The sequence below is a fragment of the Cygnus atratus genome, chromosome 12 (assembly GCF_013377495.2).
Source record: "Cygnus atratus isolate AKBS03 ecotype Queensland, Australia chromosome 12, CAtr_DNAZoo_HiC_assembly, whole genome shotgun sequence".
NCBI classification, from domain to species: Eukaryota; Metazoa; Chordata; class Aves; order Anseriformes; family Anatidae; genus Cygnus; species Cygnus atratus.
The window spans coordinates 1,666,787-1,692,598 of NC_066373.1; the positions used below are offsets into that span (position 1 = coordinate 1,666,787).

The window sequence follows — 25,812 nt, forward strand, 5'->3', positions numbered from 1 at the left end:
CCCAAGGGGGTGGTTGTGGGGCCGGGGGTGTCGTTGTAGGGCTGGGGGGGGGGGTCTGTGGGGACGGGGGGAAGGTCGTTGGGGGGTATATGGGGCCGAGGATGTCGTTGTGGGGCCGGGGGGGGGGGGGGTCATTGGGGGGTATATGCGGCTGGGGGGGATATATGGGGCCGAGGATGTCGTTGTGGGGCAGGGGGGGGTGTATATGGGGCCGGGGGGGTGCATATAGGGCCGGGGGGGGGGAGTCTCTGTGGGGCCCCGAAGGGGGGGGGGTGTCTCTGTGGGGTCGGGGGGGTGTAAATGGTGCCGGGGGGGTGGGGGTCTCTGTGGGGCTGAAGGGGGGGGGGGTCTCTGTGGGACCAAGGAATCGTTGTGGGGCCGGGGTGCTGCTGCCTGGAGTAGGGGTCTGGCAGCCCGGTCCCAGTATCCTGCAGCTATAGGACCTGAGGGAAGGGCCTCAAGGTGTGCCAGGGGAGGGTCAGGTTGGAAATCTGGGGACGTTTCTTCTCAGAAAGAGCGGTCAGGCGTCGGGACGGGTTGCCCGGGGAGGTGGTGGGGTCACCGTCCCCGGGGGTGTTCGAGGAGAGGTTGGACCCGGTGCTTGGGGACACGGCTCAGCGGTGACGGTGGTGGTAGGGGGTGGTTGGACCAGGTGAGCTTGGAGGGGTTTTCCAGCCCTAATGGTTTTGGGATTCCTGGGCGCACAGGGCGGTTCGGGTTGGGAGGACCTCAAGGGTCACCTTGCTTTGCAAGCAGCGACCACCCTGCAGGTGTGCGCGCCTCCTGGCGCCCCGCAGAGCGCTCTCGCTCCCGCCGTGCCCCATCCTGGCTCCGTCAAGTTATTTGCAGGTTCACGCCCGGTCCCTTGCAGGGGGTCTCAGCAGCGCCGTGTCCAGTCCCCGGTCGCTTGGCCGGCGTTGGGGCCAGCAGGCGGGCAGGGTCTGCGCCGTGAGTCACGGCCACGGGGCTGAGGCGCGGTGATTCAGGCCCCGCTCGTGGGTCGGTGGCATGATACGGAAAGGTTTGAGTGGAATAAAGCGGAGTATTTCATAGAGATTTTAAGTAGTTGCTGAGGGATCTGTCACGCTCAGTTGCTTTCCTTCTCAAGTCTTATGTGAAAAGCAGCGATGCTTTGAAGGCCCTGCCCCTCCTGCAGGGCAGAGCTACCCCAGGTGATGTTCAGGGGACGTTTTATTCCTCGTTTGTGGGCGTCCTGAGGAAAACAAATGAGACTTCTCAGATCTATAAAGTCAAGCCTGCATTGAAGTCTATTGGGGCTGTTGCTTGCCCACCTACGCACCTTATCTAGAAGCCTAGTCACCTCATCAGCCCGTTCCTAATGACTGAGCAATTAAGTCAAGGATTGGCCTTGCAGCCTACAAAAATAATTGTCTAATACTGGAGATGGATGTAGTTGTAGCAGCATTGAGTGAGGAGCAGCTACACGTATTGACAAAGAAGCTCCAGTACATTTCAGGAAATGTTTGAGAAACCCAAACTTGCCTCCTGAAGAGGGAAACAAAAAGAAAACTAATTCCATTAATTTTGCTCTATGAGGGGGAAAAAAAGCCGTTAAAAAGGAGATAGAACCACCAGTTAAATAAATCCTGCTTTGCTTCTCTTCTGATGTTCCTGCCTCGTCGTTGAGGTGCGTTTGGGGTGGGTGCATCGTGTGCCTTAAAGCTCCGTGAGAAGCTAACGGGGTCGGGTATGGGACTGGAAGGGTGGCCCAGCCCCCGTCACCTGTTGGACTCCGTTCTTCCAATTCAGCACGACCGCCTCGCTGTTGTTCTCAGCGTTTCCACACTCTCGTGCAAGATAATCGCCGTGTAAGCCCTCTTTTGTCGTGGCCAGCCGAGCCTCCGGCAGCCCATCTTAATTTTCTGACCAGGGATATTTCCCCCTGAGCAGGCGTTTGTAAGTGTCGAGATGAAAGCTCCTTGGGACAGCGATTAGCCCGCTCTAGGAGTGTTGGTGCAGCACGGGACGTGACGGGGCACAGATCCTGGTGGAGCTTCTGTGGGCTCTTTGTTGATGTGTGCCCTGTTCATTAAACGTGCGTCTCCGTGGTCTTTTTCCTTTGATCCCTCGGTAACTTCTGTGACTCTGTCGCTGCGTGTGGATCAGAGCAACGCGATGTTCCCTTTTTTCTTTCTTTCGTCTTGATAAAGACACCGAAGAGGTGAGAACCGAGGGCAGATCCACGGAACCCAATTTAATTCCACGCCCTACGTGAGGTCACACCGTTTAATTGCCCTTCGCTCAAACCTCAAAATTCGGCTCTGCAGCTCTCCGACAGTTTTCTTCTCCAAACTGCACCGCGGCAGCGCACATGCGAGGCTCTCAGCTGGGACCAGACAGATGGTTTCCTACAGCTCTGGATACATTACCCCCTCTGTATTAGCTGCTCACCTGATACACGCCTGTATTAGAGACAGCTATTGCATCTTTTAAAGCACAATATAATCTCTAGCAACCGTGGTGCCTAATTGCTCATTAAGCCGTTCCCTTCCAGAACCTTCTGTTTTAAGTCACTCGCTTTTATTTGCGTTATTACCCGCGATCGTTCTCGGCGATGAGCGCAGGCGGCGCGGCGGTGGCTTTATGGCTCTCCTGGGTAGGGATGCACGACCCTCCAGCAGGTTTCTCTCTGGAGCTGGCTTTTAAAATAAACTTTTTTTTTTTTTTTTCCCCTTTTAGACCTTTTTCTTGCGTTCGTAGTTGAGTACAAACGGGTGGGCAGGCAGATGGGGCAGACAGAGTGCTGGGGTCGGCGCTCCAAGACAAAGACACGTGGCCAGGGACTGAGCAATTTGACTTTGCAGCTGTACAACACGGAGCAGATCGTGTGCAACTTCCTCCTTGCCAGTCTTCAGGCCCTGGAGTAAGAGAGGAGACGTTAGGGTTCTCGTCCAGTTCCGCTGCAAGCGTTTAAATGTCCTCCAGCAAGTCAGTTATCTTGTGTGTGCCTCAGTTTCTCGTTTGCCAGTGAGACCTGCAATAGTTCCCTGCTTCACGGGGTTGGGGAAGACCATTTTCATGACGGTTGTGAAGCGCTCGCTAAGCAGGGAGATGAGCACTATAAAGACAGAAATGAAGGGATGAAATGAAGGTTTTATGTGAGCCCAGAAGCATTGTCATTTATGGAAGAGTAAAAGTACTTTTACATCTTTTGGTGTGTGCTTTTTTTACAGATGGGTTGGGGTGATTTGGGAGCTTTCGGAGAGCCTTCGAAGGAAACTCCGAACTTAGACCAGATGGCTTCGGAAGGGATGCTTTTCCTGGATTTTTATACCGCCAACCCCCTCTGCTCGCCATGTAAGTAAACTTGAGACTGAAGCTAGCAGGTGAGGATGCCACCTTCCGAGAAGGTTGGGGTGTTTGCCAGCATCTGCCACGAGCTAGCAACCAAACCAGTGATTACCCTCAGGGCAGAGTTGGGGTTTGGTGCTTTGATCTTTTCTTTTGCCTCCTTTTTATTTACTTTTCGATTGGAAAGCCTACAATCTTAAGTTCATTCAAAGCAGTATTTTAGTGATCAAATCAATGCAGGTAAAGGATTTTGTAAAATGTTCTGGTTTAGTATTCTAGCCTCCGTCATTGCATTTTTAGTTCTTTCTCATTCTGGAACAGACAGACAAAGCGGTGTTTAAATTGTTGCTGAACAGAAAGGTACGTAGTTTGTCTGATTCCACTGACATTGGCCAGACTTTTGTGCAAGGAAAGGCAGCGGGTCGTGTCCTGTTGTTGACCTCCGTGGCTTGCAAGATTCCTGGGGAAGGGACAAGAGACAAAAGAAACAGTTCAGTTTGGGAGCTAACGGTTATTTTTAATCCTTCTTTGTGTGTGTGTGTCCCCAGCTTTATTGGCAACCAAGAACTGAAATGAAAATGAGGAACAGAGGCTTTCTGTTTGGGTTTTCATCTAGCAAATCATTTGTCAATGTGCTAATGCCTGTCCTTCCTCAGAAAAGGCATTTAATATATGCCGAAGTCCTCCTAAGTCCAGTGGTACTTCAGCATCTGTTTAAGTGTTTGCAGAGTTCAGGATCTGATTTTTATTGTCAAAGCTGGACAGCTTCTTTTTGTTCACTACTACATGACTTTCATTCAGGCAAGTTTGAAAACTTAGCCTAAGCTATAAGCATGTAATCGATTTGTGTTAGGATTCCCTCTTAAATACATGTGCCAGGTTTTCCTTTTATAATTACTGAGACAGGATGGCTGCTTCAGTTACTGTTTTAAGTAATAACTTTTCAGCAGTGGGTAAAGTAATTTTATAGAGGGACCAAAGTTCAGTTAGGTTTGTCCTGGCATAACTCTAACGGTGTTGTATCAGAACCTGGCCATCTCCGTGGCTCGCTTGAAAAGGGTGTTTGTTGTTGAGTTCTAATGTGAGTGATCCTAGTAGCTGGCTGTGGCAGGACACTGACGTGCTTCAGTTGTTGTGCTGTCCTCAGCCTGAATATGATAGTACTAACTGTAACCAGAGTGCATGGAAAAAAAAATAAAAACAAATGTTTTTTGTTGTTTGTAGCAAGGGCAGCGCTGTTGACGGGCCGTCTCCCGGTCAGGAATGGTTTTTACACCACGAATGGACATGCCAGAAACGGTATGGGCTTCATTCCCGATTCCTCTTTTGATTTCTCTCCGTGCTTTGTCCAAAGTTTTGCTTTGAACAAAGGCTTGGCTCAGTTATCTTCCCTTACGGGTCTTCTAGAGTGGCACAAAAAGATTACCATGTTAACTGCTGGTAATAAGCGTGAAATTTATTGCTTCCTCCTCGTCAAGCAGAAAACCTTCTCAAATGAAGAGACACAAACAAGGCTGGTTGATCCATTTGCTTCTGCTGGCGGAGAAGTGTTTCCTCTGCTCGGTGTAATTGGTGTCTGGTTAAAGAAAGTCACACGGGGTGTGTGTTAACACCCGGAGTAAACAAGCTGCTTACAGTTTTATTCAGCATCTGGTTTTCTGCCCATTTCAGAAAGGGCAGTTTTATAGCCCTGTGGTGCTTCCAGGAAGGATTACCAGTACGTAAAGTCTCTGGGTTGATTTTTGGTTCCAGAGTGACAGAAGCTGCATGAGACCCTGCGTGCTTGGGCAAGAGGCAGCAGCTGCGTATTGCTTCACACCGTGCATCGCCCAGCACGCTCGGCCATCTCCACCCTCACCAAAGCCACACCAGAGAGCTGTGGACCGTGAGAGACCTCGTTTCTCTCAGTTCTTGCAGCCTGAGCAAGTTTATCAATCATTTCATCTAGGAAAAAAATGCCTTCATTTTAGGAAATGTAAGGCAAATTTGCAGAATTAAAGGCAACTCCAATGGATGCCTAAAGCACTCGTTTTCTGTTTGATCCTCACCCCTCTCCCTGCTGTATTCAAGGGCCTTGCCTTCCTTCTGTGATGGCAGCCCCCTTTTTTATCGGTCATGGTGTGTAAGCAGATGGAGATTTCCCTTTACTTGAGGCATGTGTTTGCTGAATCAACTTGTCCTCTTCATCTCCTGGTCCGGGAAGACTTCCAAAGAGCGATATTGCTGGAACTTCAAACTAATTGCTATTTCTGATCCAGTAATAATACTTCTAATGATGGGTGGCCATGAGCTGTTTGCTGTAGTGATTGTAAGAGACAGAAAGACTTCTTGTTTGTTTGTTTTACGCAGCGTACACACCACAGGATATAGTAGGAGGAATCCCAGATTCTGAATTACTGCTTCCAGAGTTGCTGAAGAAAGCTGGCTACATCAATAAGATCATTGGCAAATGGTAAACTTGTTTTAAGATCTCTTGCTTTGAGATTTCAGTACGTGTGTGTACGTATCATGAAAGAGCAGCAGGACAACCAGAAGCGCAGGAGAAAGCCTGTTTTGAAGTTCAGATGTCTGTCTTTTGAAATTTGTGGTGAATCTTCCCCCCTGCTGTGATCAATTTCCAAACTGAGTGTTACCATTACAAGTACACGCGTAGGTCCGTGCTTACATACAACGCCTGCAGCTCTTTGTGCTTTCATCCATGTACCACACCACTTACCTTTATCAGGAAGTGCCAAGATGTTTTCTGTTGGAACTTGCCTTCAGCACCTATGTGCTTTTTGTCTTTGGCTGGATGAGTGTATGGTACAAAAACAGAGATGCAGATGCTTGAGGACGACTGGATTGATATCAGAGCTGTGCCGAAGTCTGTTCACCTGCTGTAGAAGATCAGGGTGGATAGGGAGGGACTTAATGAGGACAGCTGGTACTACTGGGTGTTTTAAAAGAACTGGAGGGCTGACCCAGTGCTCTCTGAACGTTGTCCTTTGGCTTTATTGACTTTCACGAGAGTACAATAAAATCTTTGCAGGTCTTTTGCAATGTCTGCGAAGGATTGGGAAGGAAAAGCCTGAGGGGTATTCAGTTCAAACAAAGACAGAATTACCGGCGTAGGAATCAAAACTGGTTCATTTGTAACATTCGAAATTCAGATGTGCTCGTGGGCTGTAATGGCAACCCATGGTGTCTGGAGATCTCTGAACAGTTAATTCACAGTTTGGAACAGTGCTGTAATAAATAAGTGTATAAATAGCAACTTCAAAACTACATAGACCCCCGACGAGTACTGCTCGGTTAACAGCGTAATTGTTAATGAAGAGACTTCAGATGGGATTAGTACCAGGGGGATACTGTTTAGGAAAGTAATGGGATACATTTTACTTAGCAGTTTTGCTAACAAGTTAGAGAAGAGTGAGACTGAATTGTGGTTGGATTCACCCGTGCTGCTGAAATTGGAAAGAAAGCAAACTAACCTAAGACAGTGAATTATTTATTACCACGAATCCAAACAGCAGAGTGGCCATGAAGAATCGGATCAGTGGGCTGAATGCAATAAGATGCAGTTCAGTGCTAATAAATGCAAATTCGTACACCCAGGGAAAAGAAATAAACAACGCAAATACAGATTGGTTCCAGGCAGTTATTTGGAAAACAGCAAATCTGGAAGGACCTGCAGCTGTTAGCAAGCAGCAGACTAAATATGAATGTGCAGTGCGCTGTCATTACAGACCCAAGAACTGTTGTACCGGAGAGGACTGGGGAATGATACCGTACAGCAGGAGTCTCTGGCAGTTGTCAACATCACCTGCTTCCTAGAAAGATGTTTAAAAGAAAAAAAAAAAAAAAGGCAGCGTGCAATAGTTAAATTGGAGTCTCATCCTAGCTCCCTGTAGAATTTTAGGGCTTTTAGAGATCTTAAAGTTTTCCGGTAGAAGATTTTGTATCTTTTCAGCATCCCTTTTAAAAACATCTCAAGGTGACAGTGAGTTTTCTAGTTAAATTATACGTTTGCAAGTCAAGTATTTTCCGTGACTATTTTAGAATTTGTTGCATCTATTTTTTTTGTGTTGTAAAAGGGAGAGAACAATCTACCTTCTGTATCTCAGTAATTATTTGATACCTTTTTCATTTCTCTTCTTTTGCTTTGTAAGTTCTCTTAGGGCTTTCTTAGAAAATATTCTCTTATTCCCTGTTATTGTGGAAACAGTCTGGAATAGCTTTGTAGTATTGTGTATATAAATGAGGAAACGGGAGAGTCCTGTGCTGGAGATTTGCAGTTTTAGTTACATCACCAAGATACGATCATAGCTGGAATGATGATTATTTTATGCTTTAACTCATTTTGGAATAGCTCAAAATGACATCATGGATCGCTTTAGTTCAGGTAATGCATTTTATGTCCCTTATGTTCAGAAAGCGTGCAGACAGCGATAGCACAAAATGGACAGGTTGCAAATGCAGGCTTGTGAGTAGAATCTGCAATGATTAAATAAACACTTGGGCACGAAGATCTCCTGGAGACTGAAAGGACAGGCATTCTTTATTTTCAAGACAGAGAATTTGCAGTTGAGAAGTTAGAGATTAGAAGGGAACTTCAGCTTGAAGTTAGGGATGGAGCGTTTTCAAGGGGCGTAGATGAATGCAGCTGTCATCAGGAGTAGCTAAATATGCTTTAAGTTCACACGTGCGTGTAAAAAACTCGTTCTCATTTACATTCAGGTCTCTCTGTACCATTTTGGCAACATAAAGACTCCATAAAGGGAATGCAAATACAATGGTATGTTTCATGAGTTTTGCTGTGTGTTTTTTACAGCTTAGTGGTATAAAAGTGACTTGTAGATCAGAATCCTCAACAAAACATTACGTGCATCTTTGCAATGGCTTTGAGCAGTGTAGTCCATCACTGCAGATCACCAAGACAGCATGAGAGAAGGCACCAATAGAAGCAAATAACAGAAAATAGACTGGACAGTAGGCTAAAATGGGATATATGTAAGCACTGGCATGAGTCTGCATGGGTCCATTTGCAACAAGAAAGATCAAGACAACGCTCTGCAGCCATTTATTTAATTAAAATGCTTGAAGTTTTTCTTCTAGATTGTTTTCTTGCATGCCATTCTGATGAGAGTACTGCACTGAAGCAAAAAATAGAACTTTAATTCATCTATTTCTTTTGTTCCTAGGCATCTGGGCCACAGGCCCCAGTTCCATCCCCTGAGGCATGGGTTTGATGAATGGTTTGGATCCCCAAATTGCCATTTTGGACCTTATGATAACAGAGCACTCCCCAATATCCCTGTGTATAGGGACTGGGAAATGATTGGCAGGTAATTCAGCTACTTGTCCGACAGTTGTTTTCAAAACCGTTATTTAGTTGCTGGTAACGTCATTTTCCTTGCTTTCCCTGCCGATGTTACTGTGTTGGAAGACAAGTACTAGTGTAGCAAACCAGTTTCAGTGAAAAAGCATTGGGAAAAAGAGAAGCTGCTTCAGAATCAGGTAGAGTTCCGGGCTTGGTTGGATGGCCAGTGACCTCCAGGTGCTTCACCCCGAGCAGAGGACTTGTAGAGCATGATCTAAGATGCTTGCTCCTGAATGCCCCCTTTGCTGTGCAGTTCAGCAGTAAGCTGATGCAGAAGAGGTGCTTGTAAAAGCTCATGAAACATACGAACGGCTCTTCAGAGTCCATCGCAAAGCTGATTTAATCCATCGCTCTGCAACAACTACCTGCAGTGGGTACTTAGAGGAGGGGTATAAGAAAACAGGCGTGGAGTAGTCTTTCTTTTACATGGCTGTCCATCTTCCTGAAACTGAAGGTTGTCTCCAGGTCTTCAAGTTTAATAGCCACTGGCTTAACGTCCATGAACTAATCTAAGGATGGTCATTTCCACTGGAGCCAAGACAGAAGGAAAGACCTTGCGGAAAAATGCACAAGGCAGATAGAAACAGGAGGGTATAGATTAACTGTCAGGAGGTCTGTGAATTTCACATCTAGGAGAGAAGGCGAGGAAAATACGAACTGAGGGCAGAAGAGGTTTGGAAGGCAATGCTAGCAGCAGACGGTACCAAAGCACTGTTGCCTGGGCAGTGCCTGCTGCTTCTCAGTTGTGATTGTGGCACTCAACTTTTTCAGTTAAAGCTGAGAAAATAAAGACCTGCTTCGACAGTATCGATGCTCCTCAAAGACTTGGTGTGGTAGTTGATTACTAAAGTTTATTCTAAACTCCTCCTAAGCTATTTTTTGCAGGAATCTTCCCTAGCTCTACCTGGCCATCTAAAATGGAAGTTTTGGCTCATTTCAATAGTAAGTTAGATGTTTGATTCTGAGGTCTCATAGAAGTCTGAGTGCCAAGACCAACCTGCAAGTTGCACGCAGACCATGTAGGGATTGCAGCTCCTCTAGAGTACCTCTCAGAGATGTTTGCTTATCCTTTTGCGCCCTAAAGGCTTCCTGTGATGATTTCATTCCACTACTTCTCTTGGAAACCGGTTCCATTCTGTACTGAGAGACTGCTTTATTCCTCCTCTGCCTGTTTTGTAGTAACCTTTTGTCTGTTTGCCTAATACTGCCTAATGCCTAGGCTTCAAGCGTGCAGTATGTACCATTCTTACCCATTTGGTTTTGTGCCTGGTGTCATCTTATTTCACATACCGTTATTCTCACAAGGACTGCAGCCTGCCCTTCTTCGCATAATCGGTGTCTGAAGATGCTTCCAGCACAACGTTTTCAGGGCAGCCCAACTTCTGATTCCAGGGTTGCTCTATCTCACTGAAAGTTTTAGTGTTCGTCTGAAAATATTACTCACGTATCAAACAACTCTCTATTCAAGGAGCAGTGCCTTATACCCATGTTCTAATAGCTTAATAGTGAAAAGCTAGTGGCTCAGGTTTGTCCAAATCTTGCAGTTGTCATTAATTCAGATCTGGCCATTTCACTGCTTTCTCCCATAAGAAAAAATAAGATGACATTCTTTTAAATATCTGAAGAGAATTGGCTTGTTATGTAAGTTATGTTTTTACCCTTTTGCTAAGTAGCAGCAGTGCCTTGCTTGTATAAGTAATAGAGGCAGGGGCAGCCTTTTTGGTGTTGTATATTCCTTAAGTTTTATTCTTTTTTCTCTCTGATTCATTTTATCTTAAGATATTATGAAGATTTCAAAATCGATCTGAAGACAGGTGAAGCCAACTTGACTCAGATCTACCTACAGGTACCATTTATTTTAGTACTGGTTTCTAACCCACAGTGACTTCATGCTTTTTTTTTTTTTTTTTTTTTTTTTGGAGAGACTTAGACGGCAGAGGATGATTCTGTTAAATTCATTTTTACTGTTGTTTACAGGAAGCTCTCGATTTTATTAGCCGGCAGCAGGCCAGCCAGCAGCCATTCTTTTTATACTGGGCAATTGATGCTACCCACGCTCCTGTTTATGCCTCCAAACATTTCCTGGGCTCTAGTCAGAGAGGACTGTAAGTCTTGTTTTTGTGTGTTTTGGTGGTTTTTGTTTATTATTATTTATTTTTTTATTTATAATTAATATGCTGGAGAAATGGAAAATCTAGGCTGCATTCCTTAGATCCAACTGTATAGATCAGTTCTCAAAAGTATATGTGCGTGCTGAAGTACATGATGATATATATTAGTTAATGAGAACTTTGCTTGTTTTTTTAATATTTTTGCTATAATCTGAAATGAAGATCATGAGACTAAAATGGAGGGGGGAAATCTAAGCTCCTTTGCCAGTTGTGTGAGTAATGAAGTGCTGTATGTGGCATAGTTGAATTTTTGGAAGGCCTTTGTATGGTTTGTGCCTGTTTTAAAAACTTATAAATCAGAAGGGCAAGTAGAAAAGCATGCACGAAAAATGCACTTTACGGAAGGCAAGAGTAGCTCTGTAGTTACGGTGAGCCTTGCTTCTGAGAGTGTGATTTCAAACCAGCATCTGTAAGAAAAATGGTGTGATTCGCTTCAAGACAACGGCAAAGTGGTGTTGCCTATATTTGAGAACCTTACAGCTAAACTTTTATCCATTGCTGGTCTCTGTCCAAGAGTAGCTGCGATCTGAACAAATGCTCACTCTTAGTATCCAGGAGAAGTTGCTCCATACAGGAAGGAGACACAGGTTTTGCAGTGACACTGGTAAATTTTATCACGGTACCTGATGCATACAAGAAGTGTTTCCTTCTACAGGCCAGGTGTAAATTGTGCTCACTAAAAGCATTGTGGCTTGTTGCAATACATTATGCTGCATCAGACTTTTCTTCTTTTGCTGCCTTTAATGTTTTACATCTACTTTTGCCTCAGATACGGGGATGCTGTACGGGAAATTGATGATAGCATTGGAAAAATCCTAAAACATCTTCAAAAGCTTGGTATCAGCGAGAACACTTTTGTGTTTTTCACCTCTGATAACGGGGCTGCGCTCATTTCAGCTCCTAAACAAGGTGAGTCTCAAATGAACGAACCTGGACTGGGGTTGTGAAATCCAGGTTTATATCTCCATGTCTGGGGGGGGGGGGGAACACCTGTACCTGATTTTTGGTGTTTTTTGTTTTTCTTCCCTTATCCCCTGTGCAGTTAAGGAGAAGCCTCAAAGTTCAGAGCGTTCACGCTTAGAGTTAGTCTGATGTTAGGTCTATTATGTTCATTGCTTCTCATCACTGGTGGAGGAGGCATCCTTGGCTAAGTGGACTTTGGCCTAACCTGGCGTAGCTGTTCACCTGTGTGCATTTCCACTTTGTGCTCCTCGGTCAGGGGGTGAATATTCTTTAATTTTTTTAGGCCCAGGCACAAAAACGTCTCAGGATTTTTATTCTCCAGCTGCCGGGTGCATATCTGAACTTTCTGAGTAATTACAGACAGTCTGAGTCCCTCCCTCTTTAGGTCTCCTGAAAAGTTATCAGGAAGAAAAAGTATTTTTATTGTTACTTCTCACGTTTTCCTTTGTTTAAATGATTTTTTTTTCTCTGAGTCATTGCAAATTGATTTTATAACCCACTCTCTTCTCTTTGGAGGCAGGCTGTCTAGTGGTTATTAGACCACAGAGCAGAGAGTATCCTGAGTTCTGATTTCAGCTGAGCCACTGTGTTTGACTTTGTGTGACCTGGAGTCAGTCGCAGGACTTCCCTGTATGCTCTTCAGTAAGCTCAGCTGTGAGAGTGGGTTAAAAACACCCATATTCCTGCAAAACACTTGCTGTCTCTGAGAGGGAACATTCAGGGAATGTATGACTTATTTTTTTCATTCTCGTATCTGCATCTCATCCTGGTCTGGTACTATAAAAGGTTATGAAAAAAAAATACTATTTCTTCCTGAAAGTGTCAGATTTCTTATAGTCACAAACAGCAGTTAACATCCATAAAGGGAAGGAAAATGTCTCAGTCTTTTCTATTTGATTGTTTTATTTTGTCTTTGTTCAGCTGATAGCAAGTTGTGTTTAATTGTCAAGTTTCTCTCTGCGCTGAAAAGACGCTCCTAAAATTCATCGTAAAGGAATATTTAAAGAAAACAGCTCTGGACATCTTATTTGAAGAAGGATTCGTGCAGAAATGAAAATTCATTTAAAGCTAGCTTAAAAATTTTGTAGTTGACAGTGTCCCCTTGAAATACGTTGTTGACGTATCGTGGGTTTTATGGCTTCTTTTCCTTCTCTAGGAGGAAGCAATGGTCGTTTTCTCTGTGGCAAACAAACCACCTTTGAAGGTGGCATGAGAGAGCCAGCTATTGCTTGGTGGCCTGGACATATTCCTGCAGGAGGAGTGAGTATCTGCTTTTAACGATTCTGATGAGCCTTAAGTGAACTGAAATGAACGGAAAGGTTCTTGCTGGATTCGGTGGGCTTTGGATCTGACTTTTAACATGTCAGTCCAGCCACTTGCCTAAATAAGGAGCTGAATGCTACCCCTCGAGAACAATGCCATTCCTGTTCAATATCACAAATTTGCATCTAGAGTGTCTATGATCAACACTTCTGTGAATACCACACGGCCTGGTCTTTTTGTCTTCGTGGTCTAAACCCTTTACTCTTCTGGACCGCAGTATTTTTAGCGGGTTACATAGCTGAGCAAATAGAAGTATAAACACAGATGTGTGTCCCAGTGTAGAGCACGCGCATGGTGAAAATGCACGCTCTGTGCTTTGAAGTATCAAGTGATTTGACTCTTGCAGCTCTTGCTTTGGTGTTCGATAAAAGTTCCTCTTGGGGAGATCTAGATACCAGAATATTGCTCTTTCCTGCCTGTACACAAATTCAGATATGATCACTTCAAAATAATCCTCTGGTGGTACTACCAGCCTCTCTCGTCCCAGTTCTCATTAAAGAAAGATGCAATCAATTCTTCTGCAGGGAGGGTTCATAGTAAATAATACAGATTCCCTCCCCTTTGTGAGCACCTCTCATCCCCGAAGAATGTGATACTTCATTAACTGGGCACTGTGCTCAAGACTGCAAACTATTCATAAATAAAACATTTATTTTTCTGAGTTGCATTCCTTTTCAGTGGTTTAATTGAGTCAGGATAATGATAATTTATCATTTGCATTTAGGAGAATACCATCAGATATCTTAGATCTGCAGCTGAGGGTACAAGGGTAGTTTGGTTTCATGGCTTTTTAGAGTTCACAAAACCTGCTAAGGATATTTTATTATTTTTTTAATTTGAAATGAAAACAGTCTTTTTGTTTAAATTTAAACATTTCCATAAAGTCTTTACAAGCCAAGTACAACAGCCTTGGGCTAGCATATGAGAACATGAAACTGAAGCCGACTGTTTTGTTTTCCATGTCCAAACTGAATAATGTGCTAAAAGTAAACATGCATTATAAATGAGGACAAGTAAATACCAAATTTTAAAATTCTTTCCATTGTAGTAACTCTAATGGTAATTAGGAACATGAGTAGAGAAATCTGTGTGCCTGTTCATTTTCGGACTGTAACTTGCTGGTACCACTCTTACAGGTAGTCTTATGCATGTAGCCAGAGTGTAGCAGATGAAGCTTTGTGTGGTGAGAAACCTTCCCGGTAGCTTGGTGTGATGCATGGCTTCCTGCTTGAGGTTACAGTTGAAGCTGCTTTCTGAATTTCTGTGAACGGTCATTTCTGTGCAGTTAACGTGCCTGCATACGCAGAGGGACTGACCAGGGCTGTGCTCTGACAAACACATGCATGCTCAGCAGGCTGGAGAGCGTGCGTAAGGCTTATGGGGCACGTACGCGCCTGAGAATCCCCTCCTGCACCACCGTTGGTATCATCTTTGGCACTTAAGCATGTGCTGAACTCCAAATTCTTCCTATCCCGGGCTCCAGTTTGTGCCTGCCAAGTGCCTGCGTGTGCAGGTGTTCGGATCCCAGGTGTCCTCTTGGACTTCACTCAGGTACCCTGGGAAGCCTGTTCTGAACCGTGTCCCTGGGATGCGCTGCTTTGCTCCAAGTTGAACCCCCCAGTGTGATGCTCCTGATAAGAAAATATGTAATAGCTACTTATATGTCTTTTCTGCTTGTATTCTTGCTGTCGAGGCTCCGGCAGTGATACCCACAGCAGCACTGACTGCAGGTGAGAGGTATGGCATTGCTTCTGTGAAATAGAGTTTATGCTTCTCTAGCATGTAGGGTGTCTGTGGTTGCCGCTTCTTAATCTCCTCTTTGGACCTAGTAAGTGAAGAGATGTTTGCTAGTACATTTCTGGCTTCTTTTTTATATCTTACAGAGTCTGTAGCTTCAATATCTTCTTGACTGCAAGTTAAAACTAGTCTGTCTAAGCGGTGTGTAGTCCAAGTAGGTGTAAAACGTGGAAAAAGTGCTTCAAAGTGCCTCGTTGCTTTTTCTTCTCGAAAGAGTTGATGGAAAAAAAGGGTTGGGTGCCCCGAACCGGGCTGGAAGCACAGAGCTTCTCAGCAGTGCCAGATGCAAAGCTTGAAGGGTCAGCTCATCCGTCCTGCGCTGGGGTTGCTCCCGCTGAGTGGCTGCTCCATTGCAGCCATGGGGGTTTTGGAGCCACGGAGGTTTTGGAGAGCAGGCAGTGGGCCAGCCGCCATTTCAGCTGGCACAGCTGCAGCCAGAAGAAGAGAATTTTGAGGCCAGTGAAATCCAGTTATTGTCTGGAAGGCTCATCCCGCTGATGGGACCTGGCAGCCTGTTAATAATCTTATCGATATATATATATATGTTTTGTTTGGTTGCTGTTAAAGGGTACGTGAGTTTATTTGAAGGAAGGAGCACCTTTTTGCATAAACAAAAGAAGTCAGGTGACAGGGCTGTGAGCACTTGACAGAATATCGATAGAGGGGAGGGTAATTGGTGCAGTCGGCTGACTTGCAGTTATTTTGGGGAGAGGGATGCCTCGGGAGTCTGTGTTGCTCTTGGCATCAACATTGAGTTAATTCTGGTCCCCCATCAGGAATATTTATTCACACACAAACAGCCTTTCTGCAGTTTCTTCCTCAGCTATGTTTTCCAGGTGAGTTCACAACAAATCAGCATTTCAGCATTCCCCACATCACATCTGCCTTCTGGAAGGATCCAGCTGGAAAAAAAAAATCATATTCTGTTGGTATTTGAATCCTCCTCCTCCTCTCTTCCCTCGCCCTCCTCCCCTTCCTCTCTCGTGCCTGCTTCCTGAAGGAGAAAAGAACATATCAACCCAAAGACAGCATTGCAACCTTTTCTTCGCTATCTCCCATGGGGCGCAAATTGAAATTGAATTAGACAGGGATATCAGGTCTGCTCGCTGTGATAACTGTAAAAGGATTTTATTTAAAAACACCCTGACATTTGTTCACCCAGTTTCAAATATTTAGCTTTCCTCCTTTCCATTCCTGGTGGGGGCGACTTTATTAATTGTCGCCTTTGATTCAGAGTTAAAGCTTGAAAGCACTGATAACAGCAGTGGTGACTATTTCTTCTAGCAACGTGGCCCACAGCAAAAGGATTTCATTTTCTTAAAGACGTTATGTGTATACCGAGAGTTTATTAAAAAGAAGGGGGGGAAGGAGGGGGAAAAATCCGTTCTTACGTGCGTAATACCGGCTGTTTCTCACTGATACGAGCAATATCTGATCTCACTCTTTTTTATATATATATTATTTATTTTCTCTGGGCTGTTGCCCTCTCTGGATTTTATTTTATTTTTTTTAAAAAGGAAAAGGAGGAAAAAAAGGGAAAGGCAACTAGAATGAAAGAGCACTGTTGACAGGAGAAAATGGTAATTTTTTTATTTTTCTCTGAAAATACTTCAAAGTTTTATATAAATATTAACCTTTTTTCCCCACCCATTCTTCAGCGTGGTGCTGCAGAGCACAGATAAATCCAAGTGGCTGTGGCATGGGCATTTAATTTCCTTAAGAAGTTTTCTCTGCTTCATGGAAAAATGTTGTCTGAGACCAGAAACGTAATTGGATGATTAAAGAGAGTCATCTACATCTGGTTATGGTTAATAAGGGCCAGTACAAGAAGACTGGGGTGGCCCCACAGGATTGTCACAGCGCGATATATAAATTAGGTGATATTAGAGGCACGAGTCTCAGGTCAGTGATTGCCTCTCGCGGCTTGTTATCAAAAGGTTGGGGCGAGGGAATGGGGTGACAACAGGAAAAGTGACTTTTGGATTTGCCGTATAAATTGCGAGAGGCCTAATTACAAAAAGTCTCGGACACCAGCCTGCCTGTGCCTGACGTGGCAGGAACCAGGGAGCAGGCGTGTGCCGGATCTGCTCCTTATTAGACTCCGAGCTCTGCATATGGTGCTCTGCTGACCCCACAGCTCTCCGAAGACGTGCTTGGGGGAAATTAGCCAGCAGATGAGCCTACGAGGGACTGAGCATCTTTGCTGAGACCCTGAGCCCTTTGACTTCAGACAGAGAGAAGCGTTCCCAGCACCAGTGGCTCCTGAAGCTGTCCTGCTCTGGAAGGAGCGAGCTGATGGGTTTTTTGAACCAGTATGGACTGATTTTTAGGATTTCATTCTCTTCTGAGCATGTGCCTGACACCAGAGAGGAGCTTGTGTAAGGAGGCAGTGCTAGGAGCACGCAGCAGTGGTGTCTGTGTCCCGTAGATGATCCAGCCAGCTTTGGTTCTTCCCCGCGGTCTGTGTTTGCCAAATGGCCTCAGGGACAGCAAGAAGCAGGGTTACCCCACTGGAGGGCTCGGTTCTGTTTCTTCTTCCACAGCTGTAAATCAGAAGATCCCAATCCTCTTCTGCACATGCAGAGAGGGAACTCCATGTGTACATCTGCTTCTTGTGAGGGATCTGGGGGCTCGTCTCTGTTCATCGCTGCCTTTCAGGCTGCCTGATGCAGCAAGGTCCATGAACGAGGCTTAACTTTTAATGCCCAAGACCTTCCCCAAGACTATTGATCGGGGTCCACTGGTCCAATTGCCTTCCTGGGCAAGGCTTTTCGTGGTCAGGGCTTCGTCTTGAGCTTAGAGCTTTGCACTTTGATTGCTTCGTAAGAGTTGTGAAAGCATTCTTACATGCAGCTTTAATATTGTGTGTTCCTGCCAACACTTTTTGATGAATGAAAGCCATTACAGTTTGAAATTGCTGTAATCAAGTAATGTGATATTGTAATGTTAAACTTGTAATCAGTTCCCTGCATGTTGCTTTCTCCAGGTTTTTTTTAACTTGCTAATTCTTCCTTTAAATGTTCATTTTGTTCAGCCCAGCCCCTTAATGAAAGGCTTAGTATCCCAGCAAAAATAGCATTTTCCCTTTTATTTTTATTTATTTTTTTTCTCTAGAGGAAGGGAACCAGCATCTGGCCAATGCTCATTTATCATGTTATCAGTTGTTATCATTTTCTAATAATTAGTATCAGCCTCCAGGCTGGGGGTCTGTTTGTGACTAGAAAGAGGATTCAGAGATAAAAAGACTTTGATAGTCTCAGCGTCGTAATGTTCACACTGACATTAGCGAGGCTGCTGGTAGGACTTGGGTTTCACTCAGAATGTGCTTCTGAACTTACAGATGCGAGCTCGTATCAGATGGCTTCTTGTCTCTGAACAAGTGGTGTGGCTGAAAAGGCTCTTTTCATGTCACATCTTGTGCTGGTGCATCCTGGTGCTAAACATGCTTGCTCTTGGTCTTGATTTGAATGTATCTGCTTCCATTTACTGTGTCGCTGGCTAATTAAACATTCTACTACAGATAACTGTAGCATACCCCAAGGAGGATGGGAGCAAAGCTTCAGAAAGAATCAGAAGAGAGTTTTAAGTTTTTAAAATATAAATAAGACCAGAGAGATAAGTATGGCTTCCAATTAAAGCAAAAACAAACAAGAAAACAACAACAACAAAAATCTTTGTAAATCTCCTTTGGAGCCAAAACCAGATGTTTTTCTCCCTTATTAAAATATATACTAAAAATACCACAACTTTATAGTTCTTGAATTGTTGGAAATGGTTTGCAGATGAAGTCATTGGGCTCTTTTGTTATTATCCATCTATCCTTGTGCTTTCTGCAAACCCTCTCAGGGTATTTTGGACTACAGAGATGATCTGGTGAGGGAACAAATCAAGGACTTTTTTTTTTTCTTTTTTCCTTGTTTTAAATGTTGATTTTTCAATTCACAAGTGACTCAGAATTTGCTAAATGAGGTTGAACTCTGCAAAAAGATGCTCTTGTAGGTGGCTACATGGAGAGAAGTGAGAAGAAAGAGAAAAACGAAACAAAATGCAAACGCTTTTTGGAAATGAAGAAATATTAATCATCTCCTTTCGTTTTTATTTTAATGTGAGGTTTGCTGGTGACTGCAGGACTGCAGAGGGAGGTATTCTTAAAAGATGCTTAGCAGAGAAGGCGGATCAGGAAGCAATACTTCTTCTTCAGAGGAAACCAGCCTCTCTCATTATAGCTTTTACTGAAGGTCTTTTCGCAAAAAGCGTCTCTGTTGATGTTTCAGGTCAGTCATCAGCTGGGCAACGTGATGGATCTCTTCACTACCAGCCTCTCCCTGGCGGGTCTGCAGCCTCCGAGTGACAGACAGATTGACGGCATCGACCTTTTACCTGCCATCTTGCAGGGCAAGCTAATTGACAGGTTAGTTACGAGCCCAGAGCTACGACCCTTGCCTCTTAAGTGAAGTGGTGCCAAAACTTGGATTATTTTTTAAATAAATTTACAGAAATATTTAATAAACTGAGCTGACACATATTTGCTCCTACTCAGTGAAGTGAGGTAGCACCAGAGATTTCCACTGTGAATTAATCCTCTGCTGGAGCAAGTGGAGGTGACATTTCCTGACACGCAGCGTATGCCATACAGTGGAGTCTGGGGACAGATGCAAATGTCAGGGGGTTAGCAGGGATCCCTGAAACAGCGTATGGCAACAAGGGAGATAAGTCTGGGAACTGTAGCCTGGGTAGGGGCAAAGACATCATTTTTAATACTGGAAAAACATCCAAGAGTATGCCGGCTCTTTGCAGAATATAGTTCCGGCTTGAGAGAGGTTGAAGTTAAAAGCTGGGCTGCTGCAGGTGAGCCAGAAGCCCACCTCTTCCCGAGGTCCTGGTTCTTTGGTTGCTTGTAGAATCAGAGAATCATTCAGGTTGGAAAAGATCTCTAAGGATATATTTGGATTAAAGACCTGGGATCTTTATGAGCATGGAGGAGTACTGTCAGCAGTTGGGTAGAGGCGCTGAGATTTGACAGCAAATATCCTCGATGCCCTCTTTGAAAGGTTTGGAGGTCAAGAGAAAGCTTTTAGTTCTGATTTTGGTAAGAAATTTGGCACCCTGGAAATCTGAGTACAAACATATTCTTAGTCTGTGACACAACAAGAAAACATACACATGCAAAACGTATTTTAATTCTTTTCTTTGTTGGGTGTGAGCCTTTGTTCCATAAAGCTCCTTTTTGTCTGTTAAAGCAAGAAATGTGTGCCAGTTACCTGAGAGTTCATCCAGTGGCTGATAGGAGGTGTTGCATGTTCCTCAGACGCAGCCTGTCACCATCTTTACATCTGAAAGTCTGTGGAGCTGCTTCTTTCTCATAAAAGAGAATTTCATTGCAGCCACCAATCTCTTGCAGCAGTGCTATTTGTGTTACAGTAATAGTCACTCAAGGGCACGATAGCTTGCTTTTTATTTTTTTTCCCCAGACCTGAATGGGAGGTCACAGTTCCAAGAGCCTCCAAAACTTTGCAGAGGATGCAGTTGTAGTGTTGTGGGTTTTCTTAAGTTTTAAAAGGATAAAGCAATCAAGGAAAAATAAGTTGGTAACAACAGAGTTTTGAGTATAAGGTGTAAGCCTCTTTCAAAGATGGATTTTTTTTTAAATGCAAACCTAACCCGCACACCTTCAATCGCATGGGTACATGCAGCTTGTCACATAATCAGTATTTATGGCAACGAAAAAGGAGACTGTGTGTTTTCAAGTGTGGCGTATTTGTTTGGGCGCTTTATTTTGTTAATGGAACTGGTTTAGATCGGGTTCTGCATTTTATCACGTTTCTCAAGCTGCCCGTATTTCACAGGCATTTCGGGTGCGTTAGGATGCAGGACTGGGCACTGCGAGCAACAGCATTTCCCCTTCGTTCAGGAGCAGTTCCTGCTGACAAAGGACAAAGGCTCATTTTTTGTACACAGAACCTTCAGGGGAGGCTACAATTTTACAATAGAAGAGATCTAAGGCCACTCCTGTCATTCAGACGTGGAGATTTTAATCTTATCTTGTATATAGGGACTTCTTTTTCAAGGTGGCATCGCTAGAGAGTAGTTTTTACCTAGTGCCACCTGAATCAAGGACAAAGATGTACGCCCTTACCACCGTGATAAGCAACTTTGTGGTCTCATCCTGTCAGCAGCCTGAAACAGCTGGAGAGAGCGGTGTCTGATGTCCTTGCGTGATGAGCTGCAGCAACAAATCAAACCTCTCTCCTGCAGATCGGCCATTTCCGTAAAATTTTTTACTGTCCCCTCAAAAAAATGAGAGCACATTATCAGGAAACCCAATGAGTGTGGTGCTGGGATGCCCAGGTAGTGCCCGTACTTGGGTGCAGACTGTGCTCTGCATGGGGGATCTGTAATCAGGAGAACCTTAGGGAAGAATTTGCAGATTTCAGTGGTGCGTTTAGGTGATGCAAAGGGAAGTTGAGGGAAAGCAAACGGACAGGAGTTAAGTGTGGCTGGTTGCCAGTTTTTTTCACATGGAATTTTTTCTGAGATGACATCCAGAGCAGGTCAGCAGCTGGTGTCCTCCCCAGCCATCCTGTCTCTCTGACAGGAACGGCATCTATCTTGGTGTTGCCATAAAGAGGAGTCTAAGCATCGCATATTCTGTGAATCCTTATTTTTTTTCTCTCTCTGGCAGACGCACGCCACTTCTGAGACATTTGGTGTTTAAATCGGCGTGCTCTATAGGAAATAACAGGGTCTGATAGTTCAAGGATTAACAATCACTGGCAGCCAAGCTGTATAATGTTTCATTCTTGCGCCATGTGAGCTCTCAACTTGATGAACACTTTAAAAAATGTTAATTGAAAACCTTGCAGTGGAGACTATTAGGAGGCAGCCTGTTTCTGACTGATAGCTGCATCGGAAGTCAGACGCCATTAAAGTGTTTGTCTCCCTTATCAGCAAGGCTGCGGCGGCAGCTGCCCAGGCCCGGCATGTTGGTGTTTCTCATGCAGTTCTGCTCTCCCTTGCAGGCCCATATTCTATTATCGTGGCAACGAGATGATGGCCGTGAGAGTCGGGCTTTACAAGGCTCACTACTGGACCTGGAGCAACTCCTGGGAGGAGTACAGCAAGGTAACAGGACGCTAACCCGCACCCGTGTCTCGTTCCTTCTCCCCTTCCCTGGTCATTCTCCTGGGGGCAATAACCATTTACAGAGGAGTTTTAAATTGGGGAACGTCACAGAGCTCTTGCAAACCAGCCTTTTATTCACAGCCTCTTAAGAGCTATCAGATCTAACGGTACTGGTGTCACCAGCACCCCTGTACTGAAGTCAGAGACAAACAGAGAAAATGAGTAAAGTCTTAAGTTGTTTTATGTGGCGCTCCCTTTAAGCAGCAGTTAAATTTCCTTAATGTTAAGCTTCTTTCCCTGCTGAAGTCTGAACTTTCACGTGTATCCTTACAAAGTCTGGAAGCAAATTGATCGTGTACCTTGCGATATCTGGTGAAAAAGACTGAGTGTGCCCTGAACTATATAAATGGAGTAGGGATGTGATTTGTGGTTTGGTTTAATTTTGTTTGTTTGTTTTGGTGTTTGTTTGGTTTTGTTCCTTTTTCCTAAATGGGAAAAGGAAAGCTGTAGGGACCATGCAGTGGAAAGAACATCAGTCACTGAAAACAGTAGAGTACATATGTTTAATCTATTACCAGCACTTTTTGCAAGCCCATATCACTCTGGAAGATGTTTTATATTTTGTTTGCCAAGTAGGCACTGCTTTTGTAATTTCCTCGCTGATCTTCTCACAATTAGATGGTAAGCGCTGTTATTTTTCTTCTTTTGTGTCTTTCTTGCCTCAGACTTGGGTACTAAACTCTGGGGCATTTCTTGAATGGTAGGTTCGCACATGTGCCTTGCTGATTATACCATTAGACATGAACTAAATGTATTACGGCACAGCTCTCAGCAATTTTGACAGCAGGCTGGTATTGGGGAGGGATTGTTTGTATGATTTATGTCTTTCTGGTTTTTAACTTACGGTGGCTCCTCAAGGCATCGCAGGTGCAGAAATAAGTGCTGATGACATTTGTAGATGTAAAAGTGCGTGGTTTCTTTCATTGGGAAGTCCTGGAGGTAGAAGGAAGCATCAGCTCCGAGGGAATCATTTACACTCAGGGCCGTAAATGTGTGTGTTTGTCTTTTTAGGGCTGTATTGCTCCGGGAGTCAAAGTTTCTGTTTTACATGGAGTAGGGAGGAAAGCTGACTCAAAATGCGTTGCACGCTCTGTGTCAATGTTAATACTGCACGGATAAAATGAGCTAATGTATTTGTCTAGGTTTGTACGTGAGCAAAGCCCATATGTCATATGTGGCACAGTGTGGAGGATTTTCCTGGGTGAGAGAGACTGGGAGCTTCTGTGTCCGTGTGTATAGGTGTAGGAATGGGCTCAGGCGTGCTTTTCCCATGTGCCTGGAAGATAATGTCACACATGACTAATTGCTTTTTGTTGTAATATATGCATATACACACACCTACACACCTAGTTTGGAAATAAATATCTGCATTGATCTAAGCGTATTTGTAGATGTCTGAGTATGTGTGTGGCTGTGATAATGGGGACGGGTTACTCATTTCAAAAGCTCTCGTACTGCGAGAAATGGCAGTTGTGCAATTAAGGAATATTTATTTCTTTCTGAGTCTTTGTTTAACTACTGTCTGATAAAAGTCAGCAATTATACTGTACATCAGAGAGATGATTAAAAATTCACTTGCTTTCCTGCAGCTTGTATCGCATGTGGTTGGTGCGGGTAAAATTGGAGCACATTAGTGGACAGACTAGCCATTAACAACACGCAGAGGAAGCTGAGGCTGAAATTTGTTCCAATTCTCCTCATGTCCTCAAGCCATTAATTACAAGCCTTGCAAGTTTAAAAATAGAAATAAATCAGAATGCAGAGCAGTTCCGCAGTTCTGAGCCTTGTTTGAGGAGTTTTGTACTCTCACCTTACGATATGGTTGCCTCTCTCAGTGCCTTGTGTTCTCAGCTGTTTTGATACTGGACTAAATTATTCTGCCAGAATCAAAAAGGCTGATTTGTTTGCTAATTTCATTTGAACAGTGGGTTTCAATACATGCGTGTGTGGCATTAGAATTTCTGCCTGTCGTCAGGTTTGCTGTTCGATAAATTTGATTTGCCATCCCATTAGAACTCCAGCTAATGAGGCCTTGTTAGTTGCGTGATCTTCATGGGTGCTTACCTCGGTGTGAATCCATTTTAAAGATTTATTAAACTTTCAAATGTAAAACCCTTTCTGTCCGAAGGGTCCCAACTCAGAGCTGGAATAAATAGCTGTATCTGGTTGGCATGTCATTCATTTGGAAGAGGGCTGGAGTTGGCCAGATATGTCAAAACAGCTGTCTGCAGTTTTTTAAAGGTTTGTTTTATGGGTAGTTGAGTATCTAATTATTTTGACAGATACATTGCGCGTTTTAGCCAAACCTCCTTTTGCTTTCAAATTCCCTTGTTAATGGGCAGTGCGGGAAATCGGTGACTGATACAGAAATCTTGCACTGGTTTTAATCCGTGTGTTGTGCATTTTTGTGTGACTTTTGGATGAGATTATACCATGAAAGCATCCAGAATCACATTTTCATGTTGATATTGGAAAATGTGAAATTGTTGCATGCCCTGGGTCTGAGCACAGTCATGTCAGTTTAGGACTACCAGGCCTTTCAGGATTAACTAGAAAGAATGTGTGCAACGTTGGCCTCTAACCTGGAAAGCAATGCGCTTGAATGTGGTATAAGTTAGTTAAGTAATAAAGTATGTATGTACAAATAAAAAATCTAACAGAGAGAAGCCGCTTACAGAAAGCAAAGCCTTGGAAAGCATAACAGGCGTGTGAATTCTTCTCTCTATATGGCACTTGGAATATTTACACTGGAAAGGTCCCACATGAGAAGTGCTCAGGTTTATGGTCGTCCTAGACTCCCATGACATTAGTATGCCCTTACTGGTCCACGTCCCCTGCCTTATGGCTTGGGATTAAGATCTGTTGTCTTTCACAAAGCTGAAGTGTGCTGTTCTGTTCCTCCTATTTTTTATTTTTTAACCCCCAAGCAATTTTTCCTAATTGACTCCTCTCATAAGCTCTTACAGTCTTTCTCAGTGCTGGAGGACACCCTGGTGCCGTCTTTTGTGCTGGCTTAACGTGATTACTTAGGCAACTTGCGTGCTTGAATGGTTCGTCTCTTGGAAGCATGAAGGGAGCACTCGTCAGAAGTGAGAGTAAGTGCTCTGTGGAGCATTGTTCCAGCAGATTTTGGGACAGGTGTGTCCTCCAGCGTTCGGGAAATACAGCAAATGACAAGAGCTGTACCCTGGCTTCACACTGCACCCAGGCAGAATTCAGTGATGTGACCGGCCTTTTCCCAGCACGGGGCAGAAGGGCTGATGCTGCAGAAGAATGAACTAAGGATAAACCTGGGGAGCTCCTCTCCTGTATAGCACAAGACGTGAGCCTCTTACTGGGTTGCAAAGTGGGTGACAAATACCGTGTGTGGACGTTCTGTTTCGTGCACGGCTGTTTATTGCTGCTGGTGTCGCAGCAGTGAGGCTGGGTGCACAGCTTCCTAAACTGATTGCTCAGTGGTTTTATTGTCTTGTCCAGTTGGTGGAAGGGAGAGGGACATTTGATCGTCCTTGTTTGGACGGCAGGGCCTGAAAGAGGAAAAAATGGGTATTCTCTATGGCTTTACCCGAGTAGCCAGCGAGCCCTTCAGGAACTGAACTGCCTAATTTAATGCTGTGTGGAGGAGGCAGGGGAGTACGAGCCAGCAGAAGAAAGGAGATCTCCTTCTCTCTACCTGCCACAGAGATTATCCAGCAGAGAATAGCT

General features: G+C 44.3%; 1 protein-coding gene across 1 annotated transcript in view; it reads left to right on the forward strand.

Moving 5' to 3' along the window:
• The window catches only part of GALNS (galactosamine (N-acetyl)-6-sulfatase), a 45,356-nt gene that overhangs the window by 227 nt on the left and 19,317 nt on the right, over window positions 1–25,812 (forward strand). The window contains exons 2-11 of the mRNA XM_035566208.2: window positions 3,195–3,318; window positions 4,537–4,611; window positions 5,662–5,764; window positions 8,493–8,636; window positions 10,451–10,517; window positions 10,649–10,776; window positions 11,612–11,751; window positions 12,962–13,065; window positions 19,200–19,336; window positions 21,945–22,047. Of these exons, the coding sequence (XP_035422101.1) occupies window positions 3,195–3,318; window positions 4,537–4,611; window positions 5,662–5,764; window positions 8,493–8,636; window positions 10,451–10,517; window positions 10,649–10,776; window positions 11,612–11,751; window positions 12,962–13,065; window positions 19,200–19,336; window positions 21,945–22,047 (1,125 nt within the window). The remainder of the gene's footprint in view (window positions 1–3,194; window positions 3,319–4,536; window positions 4,612–5,661; window positions 5,765–8,492; window positions 8,637–10,450; window positions 10,518–10,648; window positions 10,777–11,611; window positions 11,752–12,961; window positions 13,066–19,199; window positions 19,337–21,944; window positions 22,048–25,812) is intronic.